This window comes from Physeter macrocephalus, chromosome 3 (assembly GCF_002837175.3).
Source record: "Physeter macrocephalus isolate SW-GA chromosome 3, ASM283717v5, whole genome shotgun sequence".
In the NCBI taxonomy this organism is placed as follows: domain Eukaryota; kingdom Metazoa; phylum Chordata; class Mammalia; order Artiodactyla; family Physeteridae; genus Physeter; species Physeter macrocephalus.
Window position 1 is genome coordinate 16607628 of NC_041216.1, and position 22813 is coordinate 16630440.

The 22813-nt window shown below is 36.4% G+C and overlaps 1 protein-coding gene across 6 annotated transcripts in view; it reads left to right on the top strand.

The window, feature by feature from the left end:
- Nucleotides 1-18511, top strand: part of HNRNPR (heterogeneous nuclear ribonucleoprotein R) — a 38099-nt gene extending 19588 nt beyond the window's left edge. For 4 of the 6 annotated variants that reach the window (XM_055083684.1, XM_055083683.1, XM_055083688.1 and 1 more), the window contains 6 exons: nt 5073-5249; nt 6835-6969; nt 8398-8613; nt 14179-14328; nt 16972-17093; nt 17230-18511. In XM_055083684.1, coding sequence (XP_054939659.1) covers nt 5073-5249; nt 6835-6969; nt 8398-8613; nt 14179-14328; nt 16972-17093; nt 17230-17842 — 1413 coding nt within the window. In that variant the 3' untranslated portion in view covers nt 17843-18511. Of the gene's footprint in view, nt 1-5072; nt 5250-6834; nt 6971-8397; nt 8614-14178; nt 14329-16971; nt 17094-17229 lie in introns of all 6 variants that reach the window. The other 2 variants (XM_028487751.2, XM_007121082.4) reach the window with 1 other exon arrangement.
- The last annotated feature ends 4302 nt before the right edge of the window (nt 18512-22813 follow it).

Consider the following 22813-nt stretch of genomic DNA (forward strand, 5'->3'; position numbering starts at 1 on the left):
AACCTGCGTCCCCTGCATCGGCAGGCGGACTCTCAACCACTGCGCCACCAGGGAAGCCCGAGATGAGAAATTTGAGGCAACAAATATATATGGCTCTGTTGAGCAATTTTGCTACAAAGGGTAGCAGAGAAACGGGGTAATAGCTAGAACGTGTTATAATCAAGATATATTTTTTATTTTAATTTAAATTTTAAGGGAGAAATTATAAATACTATGTGCTGATAGGAATGATCCATGTATAAAGCGGGAAATTGATGATAAAATTGTTGCCGGACCAAGTGTCCCTGAGTAAGAAAGAAAGGATGGGATCTAGCGTGTAAGTTACAGTATGAGGTAGATGTTCATTAGTATATTCATTCAAAGATGAGCAGCTGTTGGGTCCCTGGCACTGTGTTCAGAGCTGGGAATAAAATGAGAATCAAGATGTGGGCTCTCTGCTTACATGGAAATTGAACCCTCTTGCTGATGTTATTCCCAGATAAGGATCTTGAGACTCACTGATTGAGAAACTTGCTCAAGATAACTAAAATGTAGATTTGAATCCCACATAACCAAAAACTCACTGTTTCTCAAATTCTCCCTACCTTTAAGCTATCACCCTACTACACCAAGCCACCATCATCCCTTGCTGTATTAAGCTGACTGGTCAGCCCGTTTTTTCCGTACAGTCCACTTTCTATCCAGCTGCCAGAATATTCCTTTTCTTCTTCTTCTTCTTTTAAATTAATTAATTTTATTTTTGGCTTTGTTGGGTCTTGGTTGCTCTGTGTGGGCTTTTCTCTAGTTGCGGTGAGCGGGGGCTACTCTTCGTTGCGGTGCGTGGGCTTCTCACTGCGGTGGCTTCTCTTGCTGTGGAGCGCGGGCTTCAGTAGTTGTGGCTCGTGGGCTCTAGAGCGCAGGCTCAGTAGTTGTGGTGCACAGGCTTTGTTGCTCCTCGGCATGTGGGATCTTCCCGGACCAGGGCTTGAACCCATGTCCCTTGCATTAGCAGGCGGATTCTTAATCACTGCGCCACCGGGGAAGCCCCAGAATATTCCTTTTAGAACATAAGTAATACCCAGTTATTTGCTCAAATCCTCTGTCTTCCTAAGAAATAAAACTCAGACTTCTAACCATGGTTTAACTTAATCTGGCCCCTGTTCTCTCTTTCCCATCACTGTCTGCTGTGTGGACATTTTATTTTAATTTTTTAAAATAAATAAGTATTTATTTATTTGGTTGCACCAGGTCTTAGTTGCAGCTGGTGGGCTCCTTGGGTGTGGCATGCAAACTCTTAGTTGTGGCATGCATGTGGGATCTAGTTCCCTGACCAGGGATCAAACCTGGACCCCCTGCATTGGGAGCGCGGAGTCTTACCCAGTGCGCCACCAGGGAAGTCCCAGATCTTTTATTTTAATCACTGGCCTATTTGCTGTTCTTCAGATATGTCAGTTGTATCTGAAGCATTGGGAGCGCGGAGTCTTACCCAGTGCGCCACCAGGGAAGTCCCAGATCTTTTATTTTAATCACTGGCCTATTTGCTGTTTTTCACATATGTCAGTTGTACTCCCCATCTTTTTGTACTTGTTCCATCACCTTGGAATGCTCTTTCCTCAGATTTTTACTTAATTTTCTCTCTTAGGTCTCAGTTCAAATTCACCTTTTCAGGGAGGCCCTTCTATTAAAATACAACCTCTTCTTCCTTTATCCCTTTTCTTTGCTTTTTTAAAAAAATATTTATTTATTTATTTGGCTGTGCCAGGTCTTAGTTGGGGCTCACAGGACCTTTTTTTTTTTTTTTTTTAGTTGTGGCATGTGGGATCTTTTAGTTGTGGCATGTGAACTCTTAGTTGCGACATGCATGTGAGACCTAGTTCCCTGACCAGGGATCGAACCCGGGCCCCCTGCATTGGGAATATGGAGTCTTAGCCACTGGACCACCAGGGAAGTCCCTCTTTTCTTTGCTTTTATTTTTTAAATTTTTTAAAAATAAATGTATTTATTTTTGGCTGCGTTGGGTCTTCACTGCTGTGTGTGGGCTTTCTCTAGTTTTGGCGGGCGGGGGCTACTCTTCATTGTGGTGTGCAGGCTTCTCATTGCGGTGGCTTCTCTTGTGGAGCGTGGGCTTGAGGCGCGCGGGCTTCAGTAGTTGTGGCATGCGGGCTCAGTAGTTGTGGCTCACGGGCTTAGTTGCTCTGTGGCATGTGGGATCTTCCTGGACCAGGGCTTGAACCCATGTCCCCTTCATTGTCAGGCAGATTCTTAACCACTGCACCACCAGGGAAGTCCCTTTGCTTTTATTTTATTTATCCTTTAACACCTCCTGAAATCACATTGTTTCTCTTTAAAATTTTTTTTGTCTCTCAGTAGAATATAAGCTTCATTAATGCCTAGACCTGTCTGTGGTGTTCACTCTTATCTCTAGAATGTAGAAAAATACATGGCTTATGAGTCCACGTCTCGTGAGAGGTCTGGACAAGTTCTCTGAATAGGAAGGGAGCCAGTTATCTGTATAGGGTAGCATTATACATTGGAGCGACTTCAGCTTATATTTAAAAAATAAATTGGATGTGGATGGGAATGGGAGGGATTAAACATATCTGAGGTTTTTATTTATGAGAGTATTATTTCCTCAGTCATCTTGGGGTGGAGGGGGGAGCAGAAATTACATTCTCCGAAGAGAAATGTGGGGAAAGTCAGAGGAGCCGACTGACAAGGGTGGGTTTTAGTCATTTTGATTTTTGGATAAAGGAAATGTTTGTTACAAATATATTATACCTTTATTGTAAAATATTTAGAAAATATAGTAAGGAAAATAAAATTAGAGTAGTTTTTTTCATGCATTGATAACTTTTAATATTCTGATACATAGTAATTCGTATCTATACATACATTTATCATCAAAAAAACAGAAATTGGCATTGCTAAACTTACTGATGATTTGGGGTAAAATCAGGACTATCAGAGGAAATGTTTAATAGGTAGTTGGAGATCTAGAATTAGGTCTTGAGATGTATGGGATGTATTGGGAGATGACTGTAGAGTTGTAGCCTTTGGGAATGGATATGATCCTTACAAGTGAAGAAAATACAGTGAATTATGGGAAATAGGGCCATAACTTTGGGAAAATGCAGATTATTATTAGATGGATAGACGAATCACCGTGGAAAGGATAGAGTAAAGATTAAGACCAGGTTAGTGGAGGATTCTGAAAGCTTAAGGCAAGAGAATTTTCAGAAGATAACATCACCAGTGTTAATGCTTGTTGAGAAGGCAAGGATGATGAGACTGAGGAAAGAAAGACTTCTGAATTTGGTCCTTAGAAGGCCATTAGTGACGTTAGGACATACAGTTTAGTGACAGAAGAAGAAGCCAATTTTTAGAGAGTTAAAGAGAGCGTAGATGCAAGTGCTTTTCAGAGTGAGCTTTTATTAGAAAGATGGTTCTTTAGGGATGTCACTCAGATGATGCCTGATGTCTTATTTATACTTCTCGTAGCTGCACAGTACTAAGCATACAGTAGATGTGTTGAAAAGAATAACTGCATGAGTGAAATAAAACAGATATGGGCCATGTGTTCAAAGCATTTAAAAGTGAAAGGAAAGATATAGGCTAAAGAAGGTTTTTTTTGTTTGTATTTTGTTTTGTTATGGGAGATTTGGCATGTTTGAAGATGGAGGAACCACTGGGAAGGAAAGAATGCACTGAGCAAAATAGGACAGTTGAAGAGATGAAGATTTGCGATTATTTCCAGAAGAAGGTAGTGAGAAGAAATGGGCTTATTTATTAGGGTTAAGGGGCTAAGCTTTTTTTGGAAAGAAGGTAAATTTCTGAGGTATAAAGGAAAGAAGTGAAAATAGATGTTGAGAAAGGTTTTTAAGACTGAGAAGAAAGAATGTTAGGAAACCAATGCCTTTTCAGGTGATCTCCTTAGAAAGAGGTTTAGTGAACGAGGATTGGAGACTTTAAGGAGGTAGACAAATGAGAATAGCTGTCGTGTGAGAATTGTGCTAGAGATTTAGAAGAAGACCTCAAGTTTCACCAGGTAGCAGTGAAGGTGAATCTGATTATTTTGAAGAGGATTGTCTTAAGATAGCACAACTGTAGTAGAGCTTAACACCAGAAACTTAATCTCCAGTAATAATATTGGCATCTTTTGGATTGCTATTATTATTACTTCATTAATCAGGTCATTTCAGAATATAAAATGTTGATGTAGATGAGTTTCACTAGAAAATTCATCTCATGCAAACACTTATTTACTCTTTAAAACTTTGTGTGTGGATTGCAAATGTTTTAACATAAAAGATTATTTTCAATGTTGCTGACATGGTGGAAATTTGAAGAAAATTGTAGTCTGATATAAAATACTGAGAGGGTTTCTGATTGTTTAATTTTAATTTATCATTATATAACTTAATCCTACTTACTATATAATTCTAACTAAGCACACAAAATCTTTAAATGTTGAAAAATTTTTTTCATACTTACTTAAAATGTAATATCCTAATAGAGAAAGGGATAGATTGAAGCACTGGAGTGTTTTTTTTTTTAAGCCGCGCAGCATGTGGGATCTTAGTTCCCTGACCAGGGATTGAACCCGCGTCCCCTCCATTGGAAGGGCCGAGTCTTAACCACTGGACCGCCAGGGAAGTCCCAGCACTGGAGTTCTAAGTAGTAAAGAATTTGGAGTTGAGGAGAAAATATGAGGAAGACCTCATCAATCTTTTTGTTCAATTATTGTTTTTATAAAAATGCAGAGGTATTTCCATGAAGATTTATACATGCCTTTTATTCTGGTTTTTTTGTGAGAAAAAGACATTATAAAAATTCAAAATTTAGAGTTGTTACTACAAATTTTGCACACTTTTATTAATCATTTTCCATTTTTCAATATAGAATATTGTTCTATGTTGATGCCCTGAAAGTCATTATAATAAAAACTAAGGTTAGCTTTGCAAGATTCAGATTGTCCCCATTTTTCCTTAACCATCTTTCTGTCCCCACCCCTTAAAAAAAAAAAGGCAACTAGGCTTTGTGGCTCTAAAATCAAATGCTTACATTGGGATTCTAACACAGAGGTTTTATTTCAGGTCTTTGTAGGTAAAATACCAAGAGATTTATATGAGGATGAGTTGGTGCCCCTTTTTGAAAAGGCTGGTCCCATTTGGGATCTACGTCTTATGATGGATCCACTGTCTGGTCAGAACAGAGGGTATGCATTTATCACCTTCTGTGGAAAGGAAGCTGCACAGGAAGCTGTTAAACTGGTATGTGATAAGCAAATGCCCACTGTCTAGCAAGTCATTATTTGAGAGAAATACCTCAATTAAAAACATTTGCAGTTAACATTGTTTCACTTTCTTTAGTTTTTGCTTTGAAAGTTTTTATATGGACTGAGTTGGTATGTGACCCATTGGCTATTTTTTTCTGATTATAAAAGTAAAAAAGAAATGAAAGTACCCAAGAAATAAGGTGTTAGGGAAAGTCTCCCATAATTCTAAGAAGTTATTTATTAGAGTGATTAGTATCTAAAGTTTCATTGAATATTTGGCTTCTGCAGGTCTCTCTTTTGATCTTAGACAAAAATGTCAATTCTTGCTGTTAAACTTTAGGGTAGGATTCTTAAAGTGTGATGAAGTCTGGGATGGGTTCTGGGGAACATAACTGGGCAACAGTGACTTTTAGGACACAATTCAGGAAATGGCTGTGAATCTCTTTTGTTTTTGTCATAGCCTAATCATACAGTTTATTTTCTAAGTATATTGTTCTTTTCTATCTTTTTGTTTCCTAGCCCTCCAGTTCTGTCTTTAATCTTTCTCTCTTTTTCTACTGTTTTATAACCAATCTAGTAATTTCCTTTCTGTAGGGCCTTTTACCCTTTGTACTTATTTCAGAGTAGTAGTAGTAGTAGTATTAACAGTTATGCCAATTAAGTATATCTTTGCTCCTGTTCTGTTAAGATACAGCCCTCTCAGTAACCCAAAATAGCAATATCGTTGTTCCTTGGCATACTCTTTTGCCAGACAGCTAAAGGCCTCACTTAGTCTAGTTCTAGTTCTTCTAGAATGGTAACCTCTTTCACCAAGGCTTTTGGTTTTATTAGTTGCCTCAAAATTAGTTCTACTTCTAGCTTGACCCAGATTTTAGTTTTTATTACGGATTTTTCCTTCCAGTTTGTTTATTCAGTACCGAGAAGTTTTCAAAGCTTTATTTCCTTGTTTCTGACAACATATGGATGATTTTTTTTTTAATTACATATCTTTTAGTAAACTAATAGGTAAGTAATGTTAAGCCATTAAAAAGCTAAAATTTATCAAGGAAATCATCACCATAGCCATTTAAATGAAACATTTTTTATTCCTATCATTTCATATAATTTTATAAGTATTGTGTTTGATGTGTAGTTTCAGATGTTAGAATTCTGTGTTTTAAGTAAAATGTGAGATTCTTCTAAATTTCTTTACATTGATTAAACATAGCTGGTATTCTTTATATATTGTTATTTTGCCTGTGGCTTATCTATATCTAATTTCATCTCCAAGGGCAGATGAATGATCAGTCTCAGGTATTTTTTCTGAAATTCTCTGGGAGAAAATCTTCAGATAGATAATACTGAAATATGAAATCAGATCTTTTTAAAGATAAAGTGAATAGCAGTGAAGGTTAAAACTAAAATGAGAGGCTGTAACAGGTTTAAAAATACACATTTTATGTTACGGCAAGCATGAGGGAAGTCAGTGAGTTCATGAGGCAGGGAGTGTTTGACCTTAAATTGTTCAATTTTTTAGCTTGAGATCAGTTGTTCTGAGTTTGGGGTGGTTGTGGCGTGTCTGGTTCTTTTCTTCCTTTCAGTGTGACAGCTATGAAATTCGCCCTGGTAAACACCTTGGAGTGTGCATTTCTGTGGCAAACAACAGGCTTTTTGTTGGATCAATTCCGAAGAATAAGACTAAAGAAAACATTCTGGAAGAATTCAGTAAAGTCACAGGTAAAACAAAAATGTATTTAGAAATTAGTCTTGGGAAATCTGTGGTACTATTTATAGGTGCAAAAAAACGAGGTGTATCTTAATCTAAGAATTCACATGTCTATTCAGTGTCTAAATCGCCTCCTTTCTTCTTTTTAGTGGTTTGGACTAAGGAGCTTCCCTCGTAGCCTCAGTTTCTTGGAATGTCCTCTTTACTTTGCCTTAATTGAACCCTAGCTTTTGACACAGTCTTTGCCCTGTAGCCCTCAAGTGAAGGAAGGCTTTTCCTCCTTGACATTCATTGTGCCTTAGGGCTAAGGGGATGAGAGTTCTTAATCCTCATTCTTCCTCTTACCTTGTCTAGATCCGATTTTTCCAGATTTCCAATTCTAAATCCATGGAAGTGATTGAAAAGAACATTTTATATCACAGATTTATATATAACTGAAACAAAATTTAACAAAATTATATTTTCGCTTACTGCGTATGATTTAGTCTGACATTTCCTATTCCATTTCTTTGTTTTAAATGCTAATGGAGATCCACTAATGCTAGCTGCATTTAAAAAAACACTTTTAGACCATTACTTCTCCATCCCATATAAAAACCATTATTTATTTACATTTTTGTCATCCAGACATATACTACAGATAAACAATCCTTTCCCCCTCCTTCAAGCTGTCACCTGTTGCTCTTCTGTTTTCAGTCTTGCATTAATTGAATATTTTTTCTGGTTCACAGTCTTTCTCTTCTGCCCGAAATTGACTTATTGTTAGTACTTTTACCATCTATGTGGATGAACCATCCAATGCTGTAACCTCCTAGTTTTATGACTGCCTCATCTCTGGTCCTTCACTTCAGCTCTCCCACATCCAAATCACATTCTGGATCTTGCTGCTAGGAGTAAAATCTAATCACTCTTAAGGATATGGATGGTATTTAAAAGTAGGGACCACCTAGAAAGAACATATATGGAAAGATGAGGGTACAGGACTAAGACCAGAGGTACACCAGTTTTAAGTAATTACTTTTATTCTTGGTAAAAATAGTAACTTTTAGAAAGTTAGATTCAAGGATGATTTTTGGTCATGATTAGTTGTTGAGTGTTCTCTTGGATTTATATTATAATTTGGTTTTTAAGTTCCTTGGTAGTATTTTCATAAATTTTAAGCTCACATTATGTCAGACACTCTAAAACATTGTTGTATGTCAGAATACAGTAGTTGGACTTGTTTATGGCTATACCTTCAGGATCCCTAAAATTAAAAGGGAACATAAAATACTGTCCCTAGCTCCGTATCTAATAACGCTGATTTAATTGTCTACTAGGTAATTAGCAAATCATTTTGAGGCTTCTTCAGTTATTTTTTGCTCTTCGGCAAGTGGATTTAGGTCTGCCTAATCGCTAAATGTGTGGTGGATGCTTTTGGCTTATATATCTGGCTGTTGGTTTAACAGAGGGTTTGGTGGACGTTATTCTCTATCATCAACCCGATGACAAAAAGAAGAATCGGGGGTTCTGCTTCCTTGAGTATGAGGATCACAAGTCAGCAGCACAAGCCAGACGCCGGCTGATGAGTGGAAAAGTAAAAGTATGGGGAAATGTAGTTACAGTTGAATGGGCTGACCCTGTGGAAGAACCAGATCCAGAAGTCATGGCTAAGGTAAATGCAATTGCTTGGGTTGGGGGTGCGATTGTCATTTAAATTTTGTACTCAGAATAATGCTCGAATATTTCAAATTTTACAGTAAATACAAACTGTAGCCCTGGATCTTAACTGTTTAGACACCAAATTTAACAGTCTGTCTTGGTGTCCAGCAATTTCCATTAACCATTCCTTTTTCTGCAGATTAAATATGTAAAAGGAACTGAAATGAAATCCCTTCAATTAAGTGTTTGTTTAGTGCTAGGCACTATGAGAGATACAAAGGTAAAAAAGTTAAGAAGAAAAGAAAAAAGACAAGGTCTTACTGAATAAAGAGAGAAGTAATGTTCTGGTGATTATGAGTTATAATCTTCATTGACCATACTATGGCTTTTTTTTTTTTTTTTCCTGGCGGTACGCGGGCCCCTGCCTGCCGCGGCGTCTCCCGTCGCAGGGCACAGGCTCTGGACGCGCAGGCCCAGCGGCCACGGCTCATAGGCCCAGCCGCTCCTCAGCATGTGCGATCCTCCCGGACCGGGGCACGAACCCGTGTCCCCCTCATCGGCAGGCGGACCCTCAACCACTGCGCCACCAGGGAAGCCCCATACTATGACTTTTATTACATGGCCACGAATTATATTTTATTGAGATTTATAGTTTACTTTCCTTTTTCTTTTTTTAAAGCTTTTCTTTTTTAATGATCAAGCTCCCTTAGAGTATGGTCTCCATGAAGACAGGCAAAGGGTTATCACGTTTGCTGTTATACAGTAGTGGCAAAATATGCATGGCAAGTCCTGTAGCGGGCCCTCACTTTTCTCCTAAGTCCTATACTTGCATTGCCAGGATCTTTACCTGGTAAAGGATGGTTCCAAGAGTTCTGGTTCTTAGGCTTTCCTCTGGGAGACTCCTGGGGTTGAAGGGACACATCTGAAGTTGCATCTCTGCTGCTTTTAGTGAGTTTTCGAGTATTTTGGTATATGTCTCTTTCCTTTTTGGAGGCAGCAACCCTATGGATGATGATAAATGAGTGGTTGGATTATTCTGGACTGAGAAGTCTTTTCCTCAAGCTTTTTATTCCAGATTCTGAGGAGACAGTCCTCACTCTTGATTAGTTTGGAGGAGAGCCCTGGTTTATACTAGCATGGTAAAATTTTTTGTAAGCAAAAGCATTTTTGGATTAAGCAAAGAAGATTCATTGAGAATGAACTGGAGAGACTCAGATGTGTCTCTCACTCTTTTTCTTTGAGTAGATAGGTGTCAAGGAAAGGGACTGGGAATCTAAAGAGCCCTGATTTTTTTTTTTTTTTCCCCCGCTGTACGCGGGCCTCTCACTGTTGGTAGCCTCTCCCGTTGTGGAGCACAGGCTCTGGACGCGCAGGCTCAGCGGCCATGGCTCACAGGCCCAGCCGCTCCGCAGCATGTGGGATCTTCCCGGACCGGGGCACGAACCTGTGTCCCCTGCATTGGCAGGCAGACTCTCAACCACTGCGCCACCAGGGAAGCCCGAGCCCTGATTTTTTATTTTTATTTATTACTCGCTTGATTTTAATTCCACTTGTTTCTTCTCCTAATACAATTGTGACTTTGAGCAAATTTACTGAATTTGGATGTTATCTATTTTATTGGAATTGGATAAATCTCTTTACAAGATCTCTTACAACTTTGAATCTACCTTGTAGAAACTGACTGTAGCCTGTATTGCATTTCCTATAAAAACATTTTAAAAATAGCTTATAGATTGAGAGGGGAATAACATCCCCAGAATATCTAAAGTATAGCTAGTAATTTGCTTACTCAACCACTTTTCACATACCTCTGGTAACCTTTCAGATTGAAATTCATCCTAAATCTTTTTATAAGATTAGAAAAACCTCATGATTTTATTCTAGTAACTATTCTTCCTGGATCAAAAACAAGTTTCAGAATGAAAAGGAAGCCTCTATAAACTTGAACAATACCGATTTGAATAAACTTGATTGAATAATGCTCCTTTATTGTTTTCTATTCCGGGGTTGGGCAAGGGGGAGTATACCCAATAGTGTAAAGCTTCTGCTCTTGATTCACTGTATCAGTGTTATCATTCATTGAAGATTTTTTTACCAAGTTGGGTCATTTTTATAATCAACCAGAACCAAAGAGCCTAAATTTATCTTTCTTTTTTAAAAAAAATTTTTATATTGGATTATAGTTTGATTTCCAGTGTTATGTTAGTTTCAGGTGTACATAAATATATCTTTCTTTTTTTTGTTTGTTTGTTTTTTTGCGGTACGCGGGCCTTTCACTGCTGTGGCCTCTCCCGTTGCGGAGCACAGGCTCCGGACGCACAGGCTCAGCGACCATGGCTCACGGGCCCAGCCGCTCCGCGGCATGTGGGATCTTCCCGGACCGGGGCACGAACCCGTGTCCTCTGCATCGGCAGGCGGACTCTCAACCACTGCGCCACCAGGGAAGCCCCTGCCAGAGTTGTTGTTTGTTTTTTGTTTTGTTTTTAAATATATCTTTCTTAAAGGAGACCTTTTTCCTATTGAATGTTTTAAACACAGTTTCAACTAGTAATTTTTATATAGGATGCTTTGGTTTCATCTCAGAAAAGAATAAAAGATCCATGTTGAGTTTAAAAAAAAAGGTAAATAAACCAGTTGGAGGCCTGTCTAATGTAGAATTAGACTTCAGTATGACAACATTGAGAAAGATAAAGGGTGTAATGATAGAGGTGGAAAACTTTCCTCCCTTGAATTAATGTCTTCTCCCCAAATCCTTTTTACTCAGATAGCCCTTTATCTGAGGCGACAATTTGTTCGGTAGGTGTGTTAATTTTTTTTTTGGAATGAGTAATGTATTTCCTTAGTTCAAAAATCAAAATTATACATAGAAATTCATCCTAAATCCTAAGTAGGAAGTCCTACTTCCACCTGTAGCCCCATCTACCATGTCCTCCTTGTCCCTTGTAGACATCCAGTGTTAATGGTCTCTGGTTTGTCCTTTTAGTGCTTCCTTGGACAAACACAGGCAAATATTAGTATATATTCTTTCCTTCCCTACTTCTTACACAAATGGTTACTGGTAGCTGTATTAATGATCTATGTTTGCTTTATTCACTGTCATATTTCATCTCATCTCATCTCATATATTTCAGCTCTAAGGAAGTATACCGTTATTTTATGTACCACTAAGAAATTATAAAATGCTGCCAATTAAACTATGACAAGTGCTTATCTGTCACATTGACTGTAAATTGGATCCCTATTTGGAGGTATAAAAATGGGGGAAAAAATCTTAGCAACAGTGTATCCTCGCATTTTTTTCATCCTCACATTTTTTTCAAAGTAGCTCTTAGAGCTCTTAATTTTTTGACTACATAATTTTCCGTTTTGTAGATGTACCATAGTATAGTCAACCAGCTGGGCATTGGCTGTTTCTAATCTTTTGTTATTATAGTACTCCGATGAGTAAGCTTATATCGTTTCAGTTAATTCAAGTGCAAATATATCTGTAGGATGGATTCTTGAGGATAGAACTGTGGGCCGAAGGGTAAATGCATCTGTAATTATTAAGATATTGATCATATTCTCTGTAGGAGGTGCACTTGTATTCTGCTCCCCACCAGCAGAATACAACAGGCTGATGTTCCTCATCCTTGTCAAAAGAGGATAGGATCAAACTTCTGGGTTTTGCCAAATCTCATAACAAATGGTACCTCAAAGCTGTTATGATTTGCTTCTCTTTACTATGCATGTGTGAGTTTACGTTTTTTATACATTTAAGGACCATTTGTATTTCTTTGTATGAACCATGTATTCATGAATTTTGCCTATCTTTCCATTCATTTTGTTTTTCTGTTGATCTTTTTCTTATTTTCTGGAGCTCTGATATGAAAGAGATTAACTCTTTGTGATATAAGTTGTTTTTTGACTTTGCTTATGGTATTTTTCTACTGTGTAGAAGTCATTTCTTTTTAGTAGTTGAATTTTTTAGTCCTTCGTAGTTTGTAGATTTTAAGTCACAAAGGCTTCTCCAAGTGCAGTGTTACATAAAGGAATTGCCTTTATTTTCTTCTAATGCTTTCAACATCCCCCCCTTTTAAATTTTTTATCTATTTGGACTTTATCCCAGTGTATAATGTGAGGTATGGATCCAATTTTCATCTTTATTCAGATTAACATTACACTGATTAAATGATTTAAGCATTGAATTGGTAGAGTTTGTTACATCTAGTAGGGCTAGTCTCTAAATTTTGTTCTTATTTTTTTCCTGGCTCTTCCTGCTTGTTTATTTTTTCATATAAACTTTAGAATCAGCACATCCAGTTCTGGGGGGTAAAAACAAAAACTTGTTGTTTTAGGGGGACTTAGGGACCATATTAAATTTGTAAATTAATGTAGTAATAAATATATTTTGGTTCCTTGAAGGTCCTGTTCACAGTATTAGTTACTTTTAACGACATGGCAGGAGAAGGAACTGATAATTTATATAAATTGGTAACTAATAGAATCATTTTCTTGGTACTCTTCATACTTTCTATCATAGCACTTTTTTTTTTAATTGAAGTATAGTTGATTTACAATGTTTTGCCAGTCTCTGCTGTACAGCAGAGTGACTCGGTTATACACATATATACAATTTTTAAAATATTCTTTTGTATTATGGTTTATCACAGGATATTGAATATAGTTCCCTGTGCTATACAGTAGGACCTTGTTTATCCATTCTAAATATACTATTTTGCATCCACCAACCCCAAACTCGCAGTCCATCCCTTCCCCCCCACCCCCTGTCCCCAGCCCTTGGCAACCACAAGTCTGTTCTTCACGTCTATATCACAGCACTTTTTTTTTTAACACTTCCATAAATTGCCATTTATTTTCTTTATAATCTTAACATTTTAGTAGATTTACAATACCGTATTTTTGAACAGTTTTGTATACTTTCTTTTTTTTTAGCATTAATCTGTATACCATTTACCTTACTAAAAATAGTGTACAGAAATACAGTAGCACAGTATCATTAGCCTCCAAGTTACAATATACTTTTTTTCCACACACACACACTGTATTTTATTTTTATAAGATATAAATAAACTGACACCAAGCATTGTAAATGGATGACCACAACAAAAGCAACAATGATTGCAATTACCAAACACGAAACACACTCATACTATGTCATAATATTGACATTCAGTCCAGTAATCCTCCACTGTAACAGCTCCTTTACTTTGCAGTGAAAATTGATTTGTGTATTTTTTACCTCTGAGTCCTTGTGGGATTTTTTTTTTTTTAATTCAAACAGAAAGTCACAAAAATTATAATCATCCTCATCAGTTCACTCTGTCCCATGTAATTAATTTTTTTTATCTTGATCTTTTGTTAGCACTTTTATGAATTCATCAGTTTTCCATTAGAGTTCTGAAAATGCTTATTTATTCAGTTCAGCAGTATAGTCAGTTACCAGATCACAGCACTTTTAACACTTAATGTTTTAGAGAAGAAAAGCCTATGCCATGAAGATAAGAAGAAATACTTTAATATAGGACTTCAGCTAAAATTAAGTAGCCAATGCCAATTTGTATATTTGTTATATTAGGTGAAAGTTTTATTTGTGAGAAACTTGGCTACTACAGTGACAGAAGAAATATTGGAAAAGTCGTTTTCTGAATTCGGAAAACTTGAAAGAGTGAAGAAGTTGAAAGATTATGCATTTGTTCATTTTGAAGACAGAGGAGCAGCTGTTAAGGTAGAAAATTTAAAATTTTGTTTTTTGATACTTGAATTTTGTTGAAACTTGCTAAACACATAAAGTGACTTTAAAAGCGAATAAAATTGTTTTCAGCTTTTACCGAACTCTGGAACTTTCTTTTAATAATCTTTGTGAAGTGGTAGTAGTATAACAGGTAAGACTCCATATTTCAAAGCCTGATTATTACTAACTGGGTTTGTGATCTCAGGCAAGTTATTTTTAATCTCTGTAGTATTTTTGTAAGCCTAAGGTTTGATAGCATGATACCTTGAAAATGTTACAAGGAATAGTAATTAGCTGGTGTAAATACTAAAATGGTAATGAGTGTATCGTAACTACTTTGTTTACCTTGGTTTGTGGACCTGTGAATGGAACTGAGCAGTGTACATGGCTTCATACCTAGTACAACACATTTAATTCAGTAGCTGTGCTCTGAGGGAATGGTTAGTTCTTCATAGTTTTGCCTTTCTTTAGTCATTTTAGAATCCTCATAGTATTGACTGTGTTTTGCCAGTTTCAGTAGTTGTTAGAAATATTTCTTGCATGGAATAGTTAATTTATTTGTTGATGATAGTATTGAAAAGTGTGAAAAAAGTCTTTTCACACGGTGTGTAGAACATATAACCCGAATACTCTGCTGCTTTCTGATGATAATGGATCAGCACCATCCTTTGTGGGTGAAATTTCAGGTTTCTTCTTCCTCTTGTTCCTCTCCTTTCTGGGGGAAGGCGGGGGAGGGGTGGAGGGGAGGGGGATGACAGAACAAAAGACAAGACAAAATAAAAGCTTTTTTATGTAATTGGGGAGATAAATCCGAAATCCTTGGTGACTCAGGCCTGGTTTTTTCTACATGTTCTGTCGGTTAAAGTGATGCCACCTTTAATTTGAGCAGTTTTTGTTTCCTGCTCAGGGTACTGCTTTAAAATGTGCCTTATAGAATCTTTGACTAGTTAGAATTTATTGGTTTGCTTTTTGATGGAAGCTAATTAGTGAGACAATATTGCTTATAAAATTCACAGCTTAATACAGAATTTAATGTGTGGCTTCTGAATTGCCAGTGGTACGAGGACAGATAACTAATACATTTATACCTTCTGAATACTCCTTTTGAATCAGTTGGTATTAAATAACTGGTTGTTCGTAATTTAAAATAATTTTCAAGGGTGGTTTGCCAAGGAAGTCTCTGAAATTACAAGATTTCTAGCTCAGTAACTGGAAATCAGAGGATGGCCAGAGGGGAGAGTAGACAGATGCTCCATTCTTTTGTTTATACCAGGAAGCTTTTATAGACTCATTTAGTTGCTTTAGTTGAAGCAGCCAAAAGCTAAGGTGGTAAAGGGGAAAAACTAGTTAGAGGAAGGTACTGATTTAATCTTTGTCTAGATACTTGTAAAGCACTAAATGTTCTTTATGGATAGAGCATTTTGTTGTGTATATCCAGAGAGGAAAAGGTTGTATAGGGAACAGAAAAGCTGTGGTGAGGAGGTGATACTTTGTTACTGAGTTACCTGAACCCTGAACCCTATGGCAGAGGCTATTAGGTGGAACTACGTAAATAAAAAACTAGAGCCTAGAATACTTTTGATTACTGTTTCCAGGTGAGTACTTGAATCTTCATTAGTTCAGGCTTTTGCTAGGCTTTGTGCTTTTAACTACTCAGGCAAAGTATGTTCCAGGTTAAGCATTGTGGGGGTGGGACCTAGGCTTTTTTTTGGTCAGTATCTTATTGAATTTCACTGATAACCTCATTTATGTTTCAAATCCTTAAAATTTCTATAGAACTACAATTTAAGACCTACATGTTGAATGCCACATGTTTGTTTAAAAATTTGAATCCTGAAATGTTTGTTACTACTGGTACTTTTTCCAGATGTGAATGGCTGCTTTGGTTTGGCTAAGCTTGGAAGTTATTTAGAATTAAGCTTTTGGATTTAAGTAGCAGCAACAGGCAGCTCTCTGGCAATCTTTTATCTTTTTTTAATTTTTATTATTTTTATTATTTATTTATTTATTCATTTATTTAATTTTTGGCTGCATTGGGTCTTCACTGCTGCATGCGGGTTTTCTCTGGTTGCTGAGGGTGGGGGCTACTCTTCGTTGTGGTGCGCGGGCTTCTCATTGCAGTGGCTTCTCGTTGCGGAGCACAGGCTCTAGGCGCGTGGGCTTCAGTAGTTGTGACACACAGGCTTCAGTAGTTGTGGCTTGCGGGCTCTAGAGCGCAGGCTCAGTAGTTGTGGCTCGCGGGCTCTAGAGCACAGGCTCAGTAGTTGTGGCGCACGGGCTTAGTTGCTCCGCAGCATGTGGGATCTTCCCTGACCAGGGCTCGAACCCGTGTCCCCTGCATTGGCAGGCAGATTCTTAACCCCTGCGCCACCAGGGAAGCCCCAATCTTTTATCCTTTTAAATATAATGGTAGGACATCAGTTTTGTTCTCAACATAATTTACACATAAGAAAGTAAGACTGAGGGGAACAAGTACTTTCTTTGTGTATTTTTTTTAACTTGGTGGGTATATTCATCTTGCAAATTAAAATAGTTGTGAGGTAAATTGCTTATCAAGTGTATTAATGGCACAGATATGTTTGTTATGTTTAAAGTACTGTTATGTGTAAAGTAAATTTATTTCCTAATTTTGTATAGGCCATGGATGAAATGAATGGCAAAGAAATAGAAGGGGAAGAAATTGAAATAGTCTTAGCCAAGCCACCAGACAAGAAAAGGAAAGAGCGCCAAGCTGCTAGACAGGCCTCCAGAAGCACTGCGTGAGTCTACATTTTAGTAAATACATCTTTGAACAGAGAATAACTTGATAACAGAGATCAGGTAATTTTAAAAGTCAGGAAGAGTCTTGAAGCAAACTAATTTCTTTTTTCTTTTCTCCCTTCCCTCCATTGTTAGGTATGAAGATTATTACTATCACCCTCCTCCTCGTATGCCACCTCCAATTAGAGGTCGGGGTCGTGGTGGGGGGAGAGGTGGATATGGCTACCCTCCAGATTACTATGGCTATGAAGATTACTATGATGATTACTATGGTTATGATTATCACGACTATCGTGGAGGCTATGAAGATCCCTACTACGGCTATGATGATGGCTATGCAGTAAGAGGAAGAGGAGGAGGAAGGGGAGGGCGAGGTGCTCCACCACCACCAAGGGGGCGGGGAGCACCACCTCCAAGAGGTAGAGCTGGCTATTCACAAAGGGGGGCACCTTTGGGACCACCAAGAGGCTCTAGGGGTGGCAGAGGGGGTCCTGCACAACAGCAGAGAGGCCGTGGTTCCCGTGGATCTCGGGGCAACCGTGGGGGCAATGTAGGAGGCAAGAGAAAGGCAGATGGGTACAACCAACCTGATTCCAAGCGCCGTCAGACCAACAACCAACAGAACTGGGGTTCCCAGCCCATCGCTCAACAGCCGCTTCAGCAAGGTGGTGACTATTCTGGTAACTATGGTTACAATAATGACAACCAGGAATTTTATCAGGATACTTATGGGCAACAGTGGAAATAGACAAGTGAGGGCTTGAAAATGATACTGGCAAGATACGATTGGCTCTAGATCTACATCCTTCAAAAAAAAAATTGGCTTATCTGTTTCATCTTTAAGTAGCAATTTGCTGCCATTTGTATTGGGCTGAAGAAATCACTATTGTGTATATACTCAAGTCTTTTTATTTTTTCCTCTTTTCATAAATGCTCTTGGACATTATTGGGCTTGCAGAGTTCCCTTATTCTGGGAGTTACAATGCTTTTATCCTTTCAGGCTTCATTTTAGCTTCAAAACAAGCTGAGCACACTGTTAAATCATGATTTTGCAGAACCTTTGGTTTTGGACAGCTTCATTTTTTGGATTTGGGATAGATTACCTAGCAATATGGAGTATGCTGTAAATAAAAATACAAGCTAGTGCTTTGTCTTAGTAGTTTTAAGAAATTAAAGCAAACAAATTTAAGTTTTCTTGTATTGAAAATAACCTATGATTGTATGTTTTGCATTCCTAGAAGTAGGTCAACTGTGTTTTTAAATTGTTATAACTTCACACCTTTTTGAAATCTGCCCTACAAAATTTGTTTGGCTTAAACGTCAAAGCCGTGACAATTTGTTCTTTGATGTGATTGTATTTCCAATTTCTTGTTCATGTAAGATTTCAATAAAACTCAAAAATCTATTCAAAACATTACCTATTTCAAATTCAATTGTGTCCTAAAACATTATTTTATTCGTAATCCTTGCAAGGAATATTGTTTTCAAACTATAACTGCCTATGTGAGTGATCAAATTCATGCAAAATTTCTTGTCTATTCCAGTATGTATCGTGGATATCAGACTGAGAATTAGACTAAATTCTAGTATTTATTCCAAATAGCACTGCACTGATTGATGTTCTCTCATAGTCTTTTCTAATTTGGCAATTTTATCCTTTATTTTTATCAAAAACAGGTTCAAAGGCTTTTGAACATTCTTGCAGGCATTGGATAATTTGCGTTAAATAAAATGGGGTTGGGGAAGCAGACTGCAATTTATTTTGACCCACATTCTTTCTATAAAGGATAATTTGTTGTCTGAAGACCTTATTTGCTGGAGTGAATGTACATAACAGGAAAAAATGTTAGTACTGTGGCGTCAATTGCTCTGCGGACTAAACTTCATGTAAACTTTTAGTATACATGATTGTGACTACCTACCACTTCAGTTACTGGTTTAGGAATATAATTTCCTATTGCTATGTAAATTTACTCTGAGAAACACTCATGCCTTATTAAGAGAGGCTTAAAAATATCCAGTAGTCCTACTTCTGACTTTCTTTTAATACTTCTTATTTTAATTTTTTTTACTACTCGAATGGCTAAAGTTTTGTTGGCCAAGTCATAGCATCTATTTCCATTTCCTTTAGAAATTCTGATTGATTGTAACTACTTTTCTTTGCTTGAGAATAAAAGGAACAAAAGAATCTGACCCTAACAGTACAGAAAACTCTATCACTTTCAAATTACCAATAAAATTTTCCCTTCTATTCTATTCTTAGATGAATCTAAAATGTTTTTAAATTATAAAAATAAGCCATTGGAGAATAATTAAAATGGACACACCTTTATTTTGTGTTTTGTTCTTGTTTGGTGTCTTTTATGACAGGAGTATTAGATTTCAAAATTATAAGCCACTTAATTCCTTGTGAGCTCAGGTAGATCATATTTTGGGTTTCATGGCTTCTCTTTTGACTTTGAGGAGGAAAATGAATATTTGCTGATGAAAGTCAATATATCTGATTTCTCTTTAAAAGCACACTTATTACATAGTACAGTAAGTTAACAGACCTTGTTAATATTCCTTTTATGTTTTGGAAGCTGATAAAGGAATTGTATATAATTGCTGTGTATAGTAGTGTCAAGTTAACATGGGTATCTATTTGATGAAGCTTAGATCTGGTTGTTTTTCTTATGCCCATGTATGCAAGTAAAGACACCAAACATTCTTTAAATTCTGCCTTTAAACTTTGAAAATACAATTTGAAGCTGTAACTATAAATCTAAATTAGACTTAAGTAAAACCTTGATTTTTCTTGGAAAGAGAGGATCTAGAAGTAAAATTTGAATTGTTTGTATTTCTTACAACTTAGATGTTACCAGCTACAAAGTTCTTAGGAACAAAGTTAGGAGTGGGAATAGAAGTGATTCTGAAAAAGTAATTTATGTGCTTCCCCCACCCATCCTAAAATATAAACCCTAGCAAGAACATAAGAATCAAACCTAGGTTCCATGTCAAAATCCTTTTCTTTAATTACAAATTATATTTCGCTCTTACAATTAAAAATATATCTATAGAGGTGTCCCTCTAATATTGCCTTATAGGTTTTTTAACAGACAAAACTTTATAAGCATTAAATCTCACTCTAGAGCTTTTCCCTTGTTGATGTCTTCTTGTAAGCTATTCTGAGAAAATAGCTTCAGAGCTTAAATTTTCACAGAAGTAAATTTAACAATCTAAATTATATACAAACCTGAAAAATGTCAGTTGAGGAGATTTTTATTCTAGATTTGCATGAGGTTTTTTCTTAAATAGGCACAAATTATGAGTTCTGGGAAATCTGATTTCCGACTCTCTTCCCATCTTTTTTGTTCCCCAACCTAATTCATTTGGTTTTATTTCTGAGCCTGCTACAGTAACGTGTGTGTTGGGAAAGATTTTTACTTTATATTGAGGATGACCTCTTCTTTGTAGGTACCCTCCTGAGATTGACATATATATGCCCCCTCCCCATAATGAAATACTAATTTTTATTTGATCACTCATTTATAGCAGTTGCTTAAATGTATGTATTTATATGATGGTGTTTTAATTTTTTAAAAGCAAAAAAGTTCTAATAAGTAGCCAGATTTTTAATAATTCCAAGTTTATTTGATCAATTGATGTGGAAATTGAGTTACTATGGTTCTGTAGGTAGTTTTTTTAAACAAAAGAGTTCAGCATAATTGTTTTTCAGTTATTCTAGTTACTGGGGTTATTCTGCATGAGAAAGCCCAATGCTTTCTTTTAGTAGATAATTTTTCTCTCATTTGACTTTGAAATGTGATTTAGGGGTTGAACCCTCTTTTTAAAAAGGTCAGCATGCATCGAAATAAATTATATATATTAAATTCCAGAAGAGAAGGGACGTAAAATTCCATTCCTAGCATAAAGCCATATAATATTCTTGAAACTCATTGTATCATTTGCCTCCTGCCCATTTGGATAATCATACCTACGTTTTATTAATTGTGTATTATTTGTAAAAACCAAACCCTTCCAGTAAATACTTGCTATAAGGCTATCACTTGTCAATTAAAAAGACTTCTGAAGATGTTAAAATTTACCATTTTGATTTTTCCAAAGAGAATTTTATTATATTGAACTATTCAGTATTCTTAAAACCAACCAAAGTATATAGAAGAATTGTTAATGTTATTGTTGTCCTTTATTATGTGAAGCCACTTAAGTGAGCAGCTAAGAAAAAGCCTTATAGAAAGAGTGCACTGGATTTATAAGTGTGCTTATGTTTCTCTGAGAATGGGAGCTTCTGTTAACTTAGTTGTTCTAAGACAGTGGGTTGGGTGACTGACTAGAGAATCCAGAATGACAAATCCATTGACCAGGCATGTTTACTTTTGCATTAGAAGTTTGTTGATTAGTTTTTATTTTTTGAAATGCAAACACTAAACTTTAAAAATATTGCATATTTAATGTATTGGTCAGTAATTTAATATAAATATTTAATTGGAAGTGATCATTATTAATCTTTCTAGGAAAGTTTTTTTTCCTTTTAAATATATATACATATATACTTTTTATTTAGAGGTTACCAGAAGCTCTGGGTTTTTTGTTTTGTTTCTGTTTTTTAATCATTTTCAGATGTTATCCAGAAATCTGCAAGTGTACTTTTCCTGTTTTAACTCCTTCCTTTTATCACCTGACTATCAGGGAAGCGAGGTTGAGGCTGCCCTGACCTGACATGTCATGATGTCGACTTGCTAGGTGGGGTTCGCTGGGGACGATAACCAGTGGAATTATTGGTAAGAACTTTTTTTTTCCTATTTTTTTTTTTTGTCAGTAGTGGGTCATTAAGTTTGGGAGAATGCCCATATTCTGTAAGTGGGCATTTATGTCAGCATTGTAGAAAAATAAGACTTTAATATTAGGTAATTCGGTTCTTAATAGGAACATATAATAAGTACTTCATACTCTTTATTCTCAAATTCGTAGATTAGCAGGAAAGGCCTGCAAGTATGAAGTAATGAAATATTCAGGGTATATTTTAAGTGGTCAAGATAGACTCTAAATAAATCTCTTAGAGAAACAGTAAATTTGCTTTATTTTATGTGATTTCAATACCTCTAATATTTTCCTTATATTTACATTTTTATGGGGTAGATGAGCATATAATGCATCTTTAAAAATATTTATTGCACAAGAATGTTAGTAAAAAATAGGAAGGTGTCAATAGAATGGAAGGTTTAAACACTAGGATAAATTATTTTTTAAAGTCCTCCAAAAGAGATACTAACATTATAAAATGAAACTTAAAAGTTTTAGCAATTTGACAAACAAGAGTGGGCTCAATTTAAAGGTACATTTGATATGATGACTTTAGGTCAAGAGGAAATTACATAACTGAAATATTAGGACCTTGAATATAGCAGTAACACAAATCTATCAACTTGTGTTTCGTCTGAAACCCAGGACAGCTGATGGGATTAGTAGATATTGATAGAATTAGAGTAGATTTTTAGGTCATTACTGAAGAGCAAAATCTCATACTCAGGGGACTCTATGATGGTAACGTATAAATTGAGGACATTAAATGTAATAATTAGGCATTTCTGACTATTTACCACATAAAAAGTAATTGTAGTATAACATAAACACTGGTTAAAAGTAATTATGAATTTTCATGCCTAGAACCTCCTCAGTATTCTTATGCCTTCTTTGTTGGTTGAGCGTATCAGTC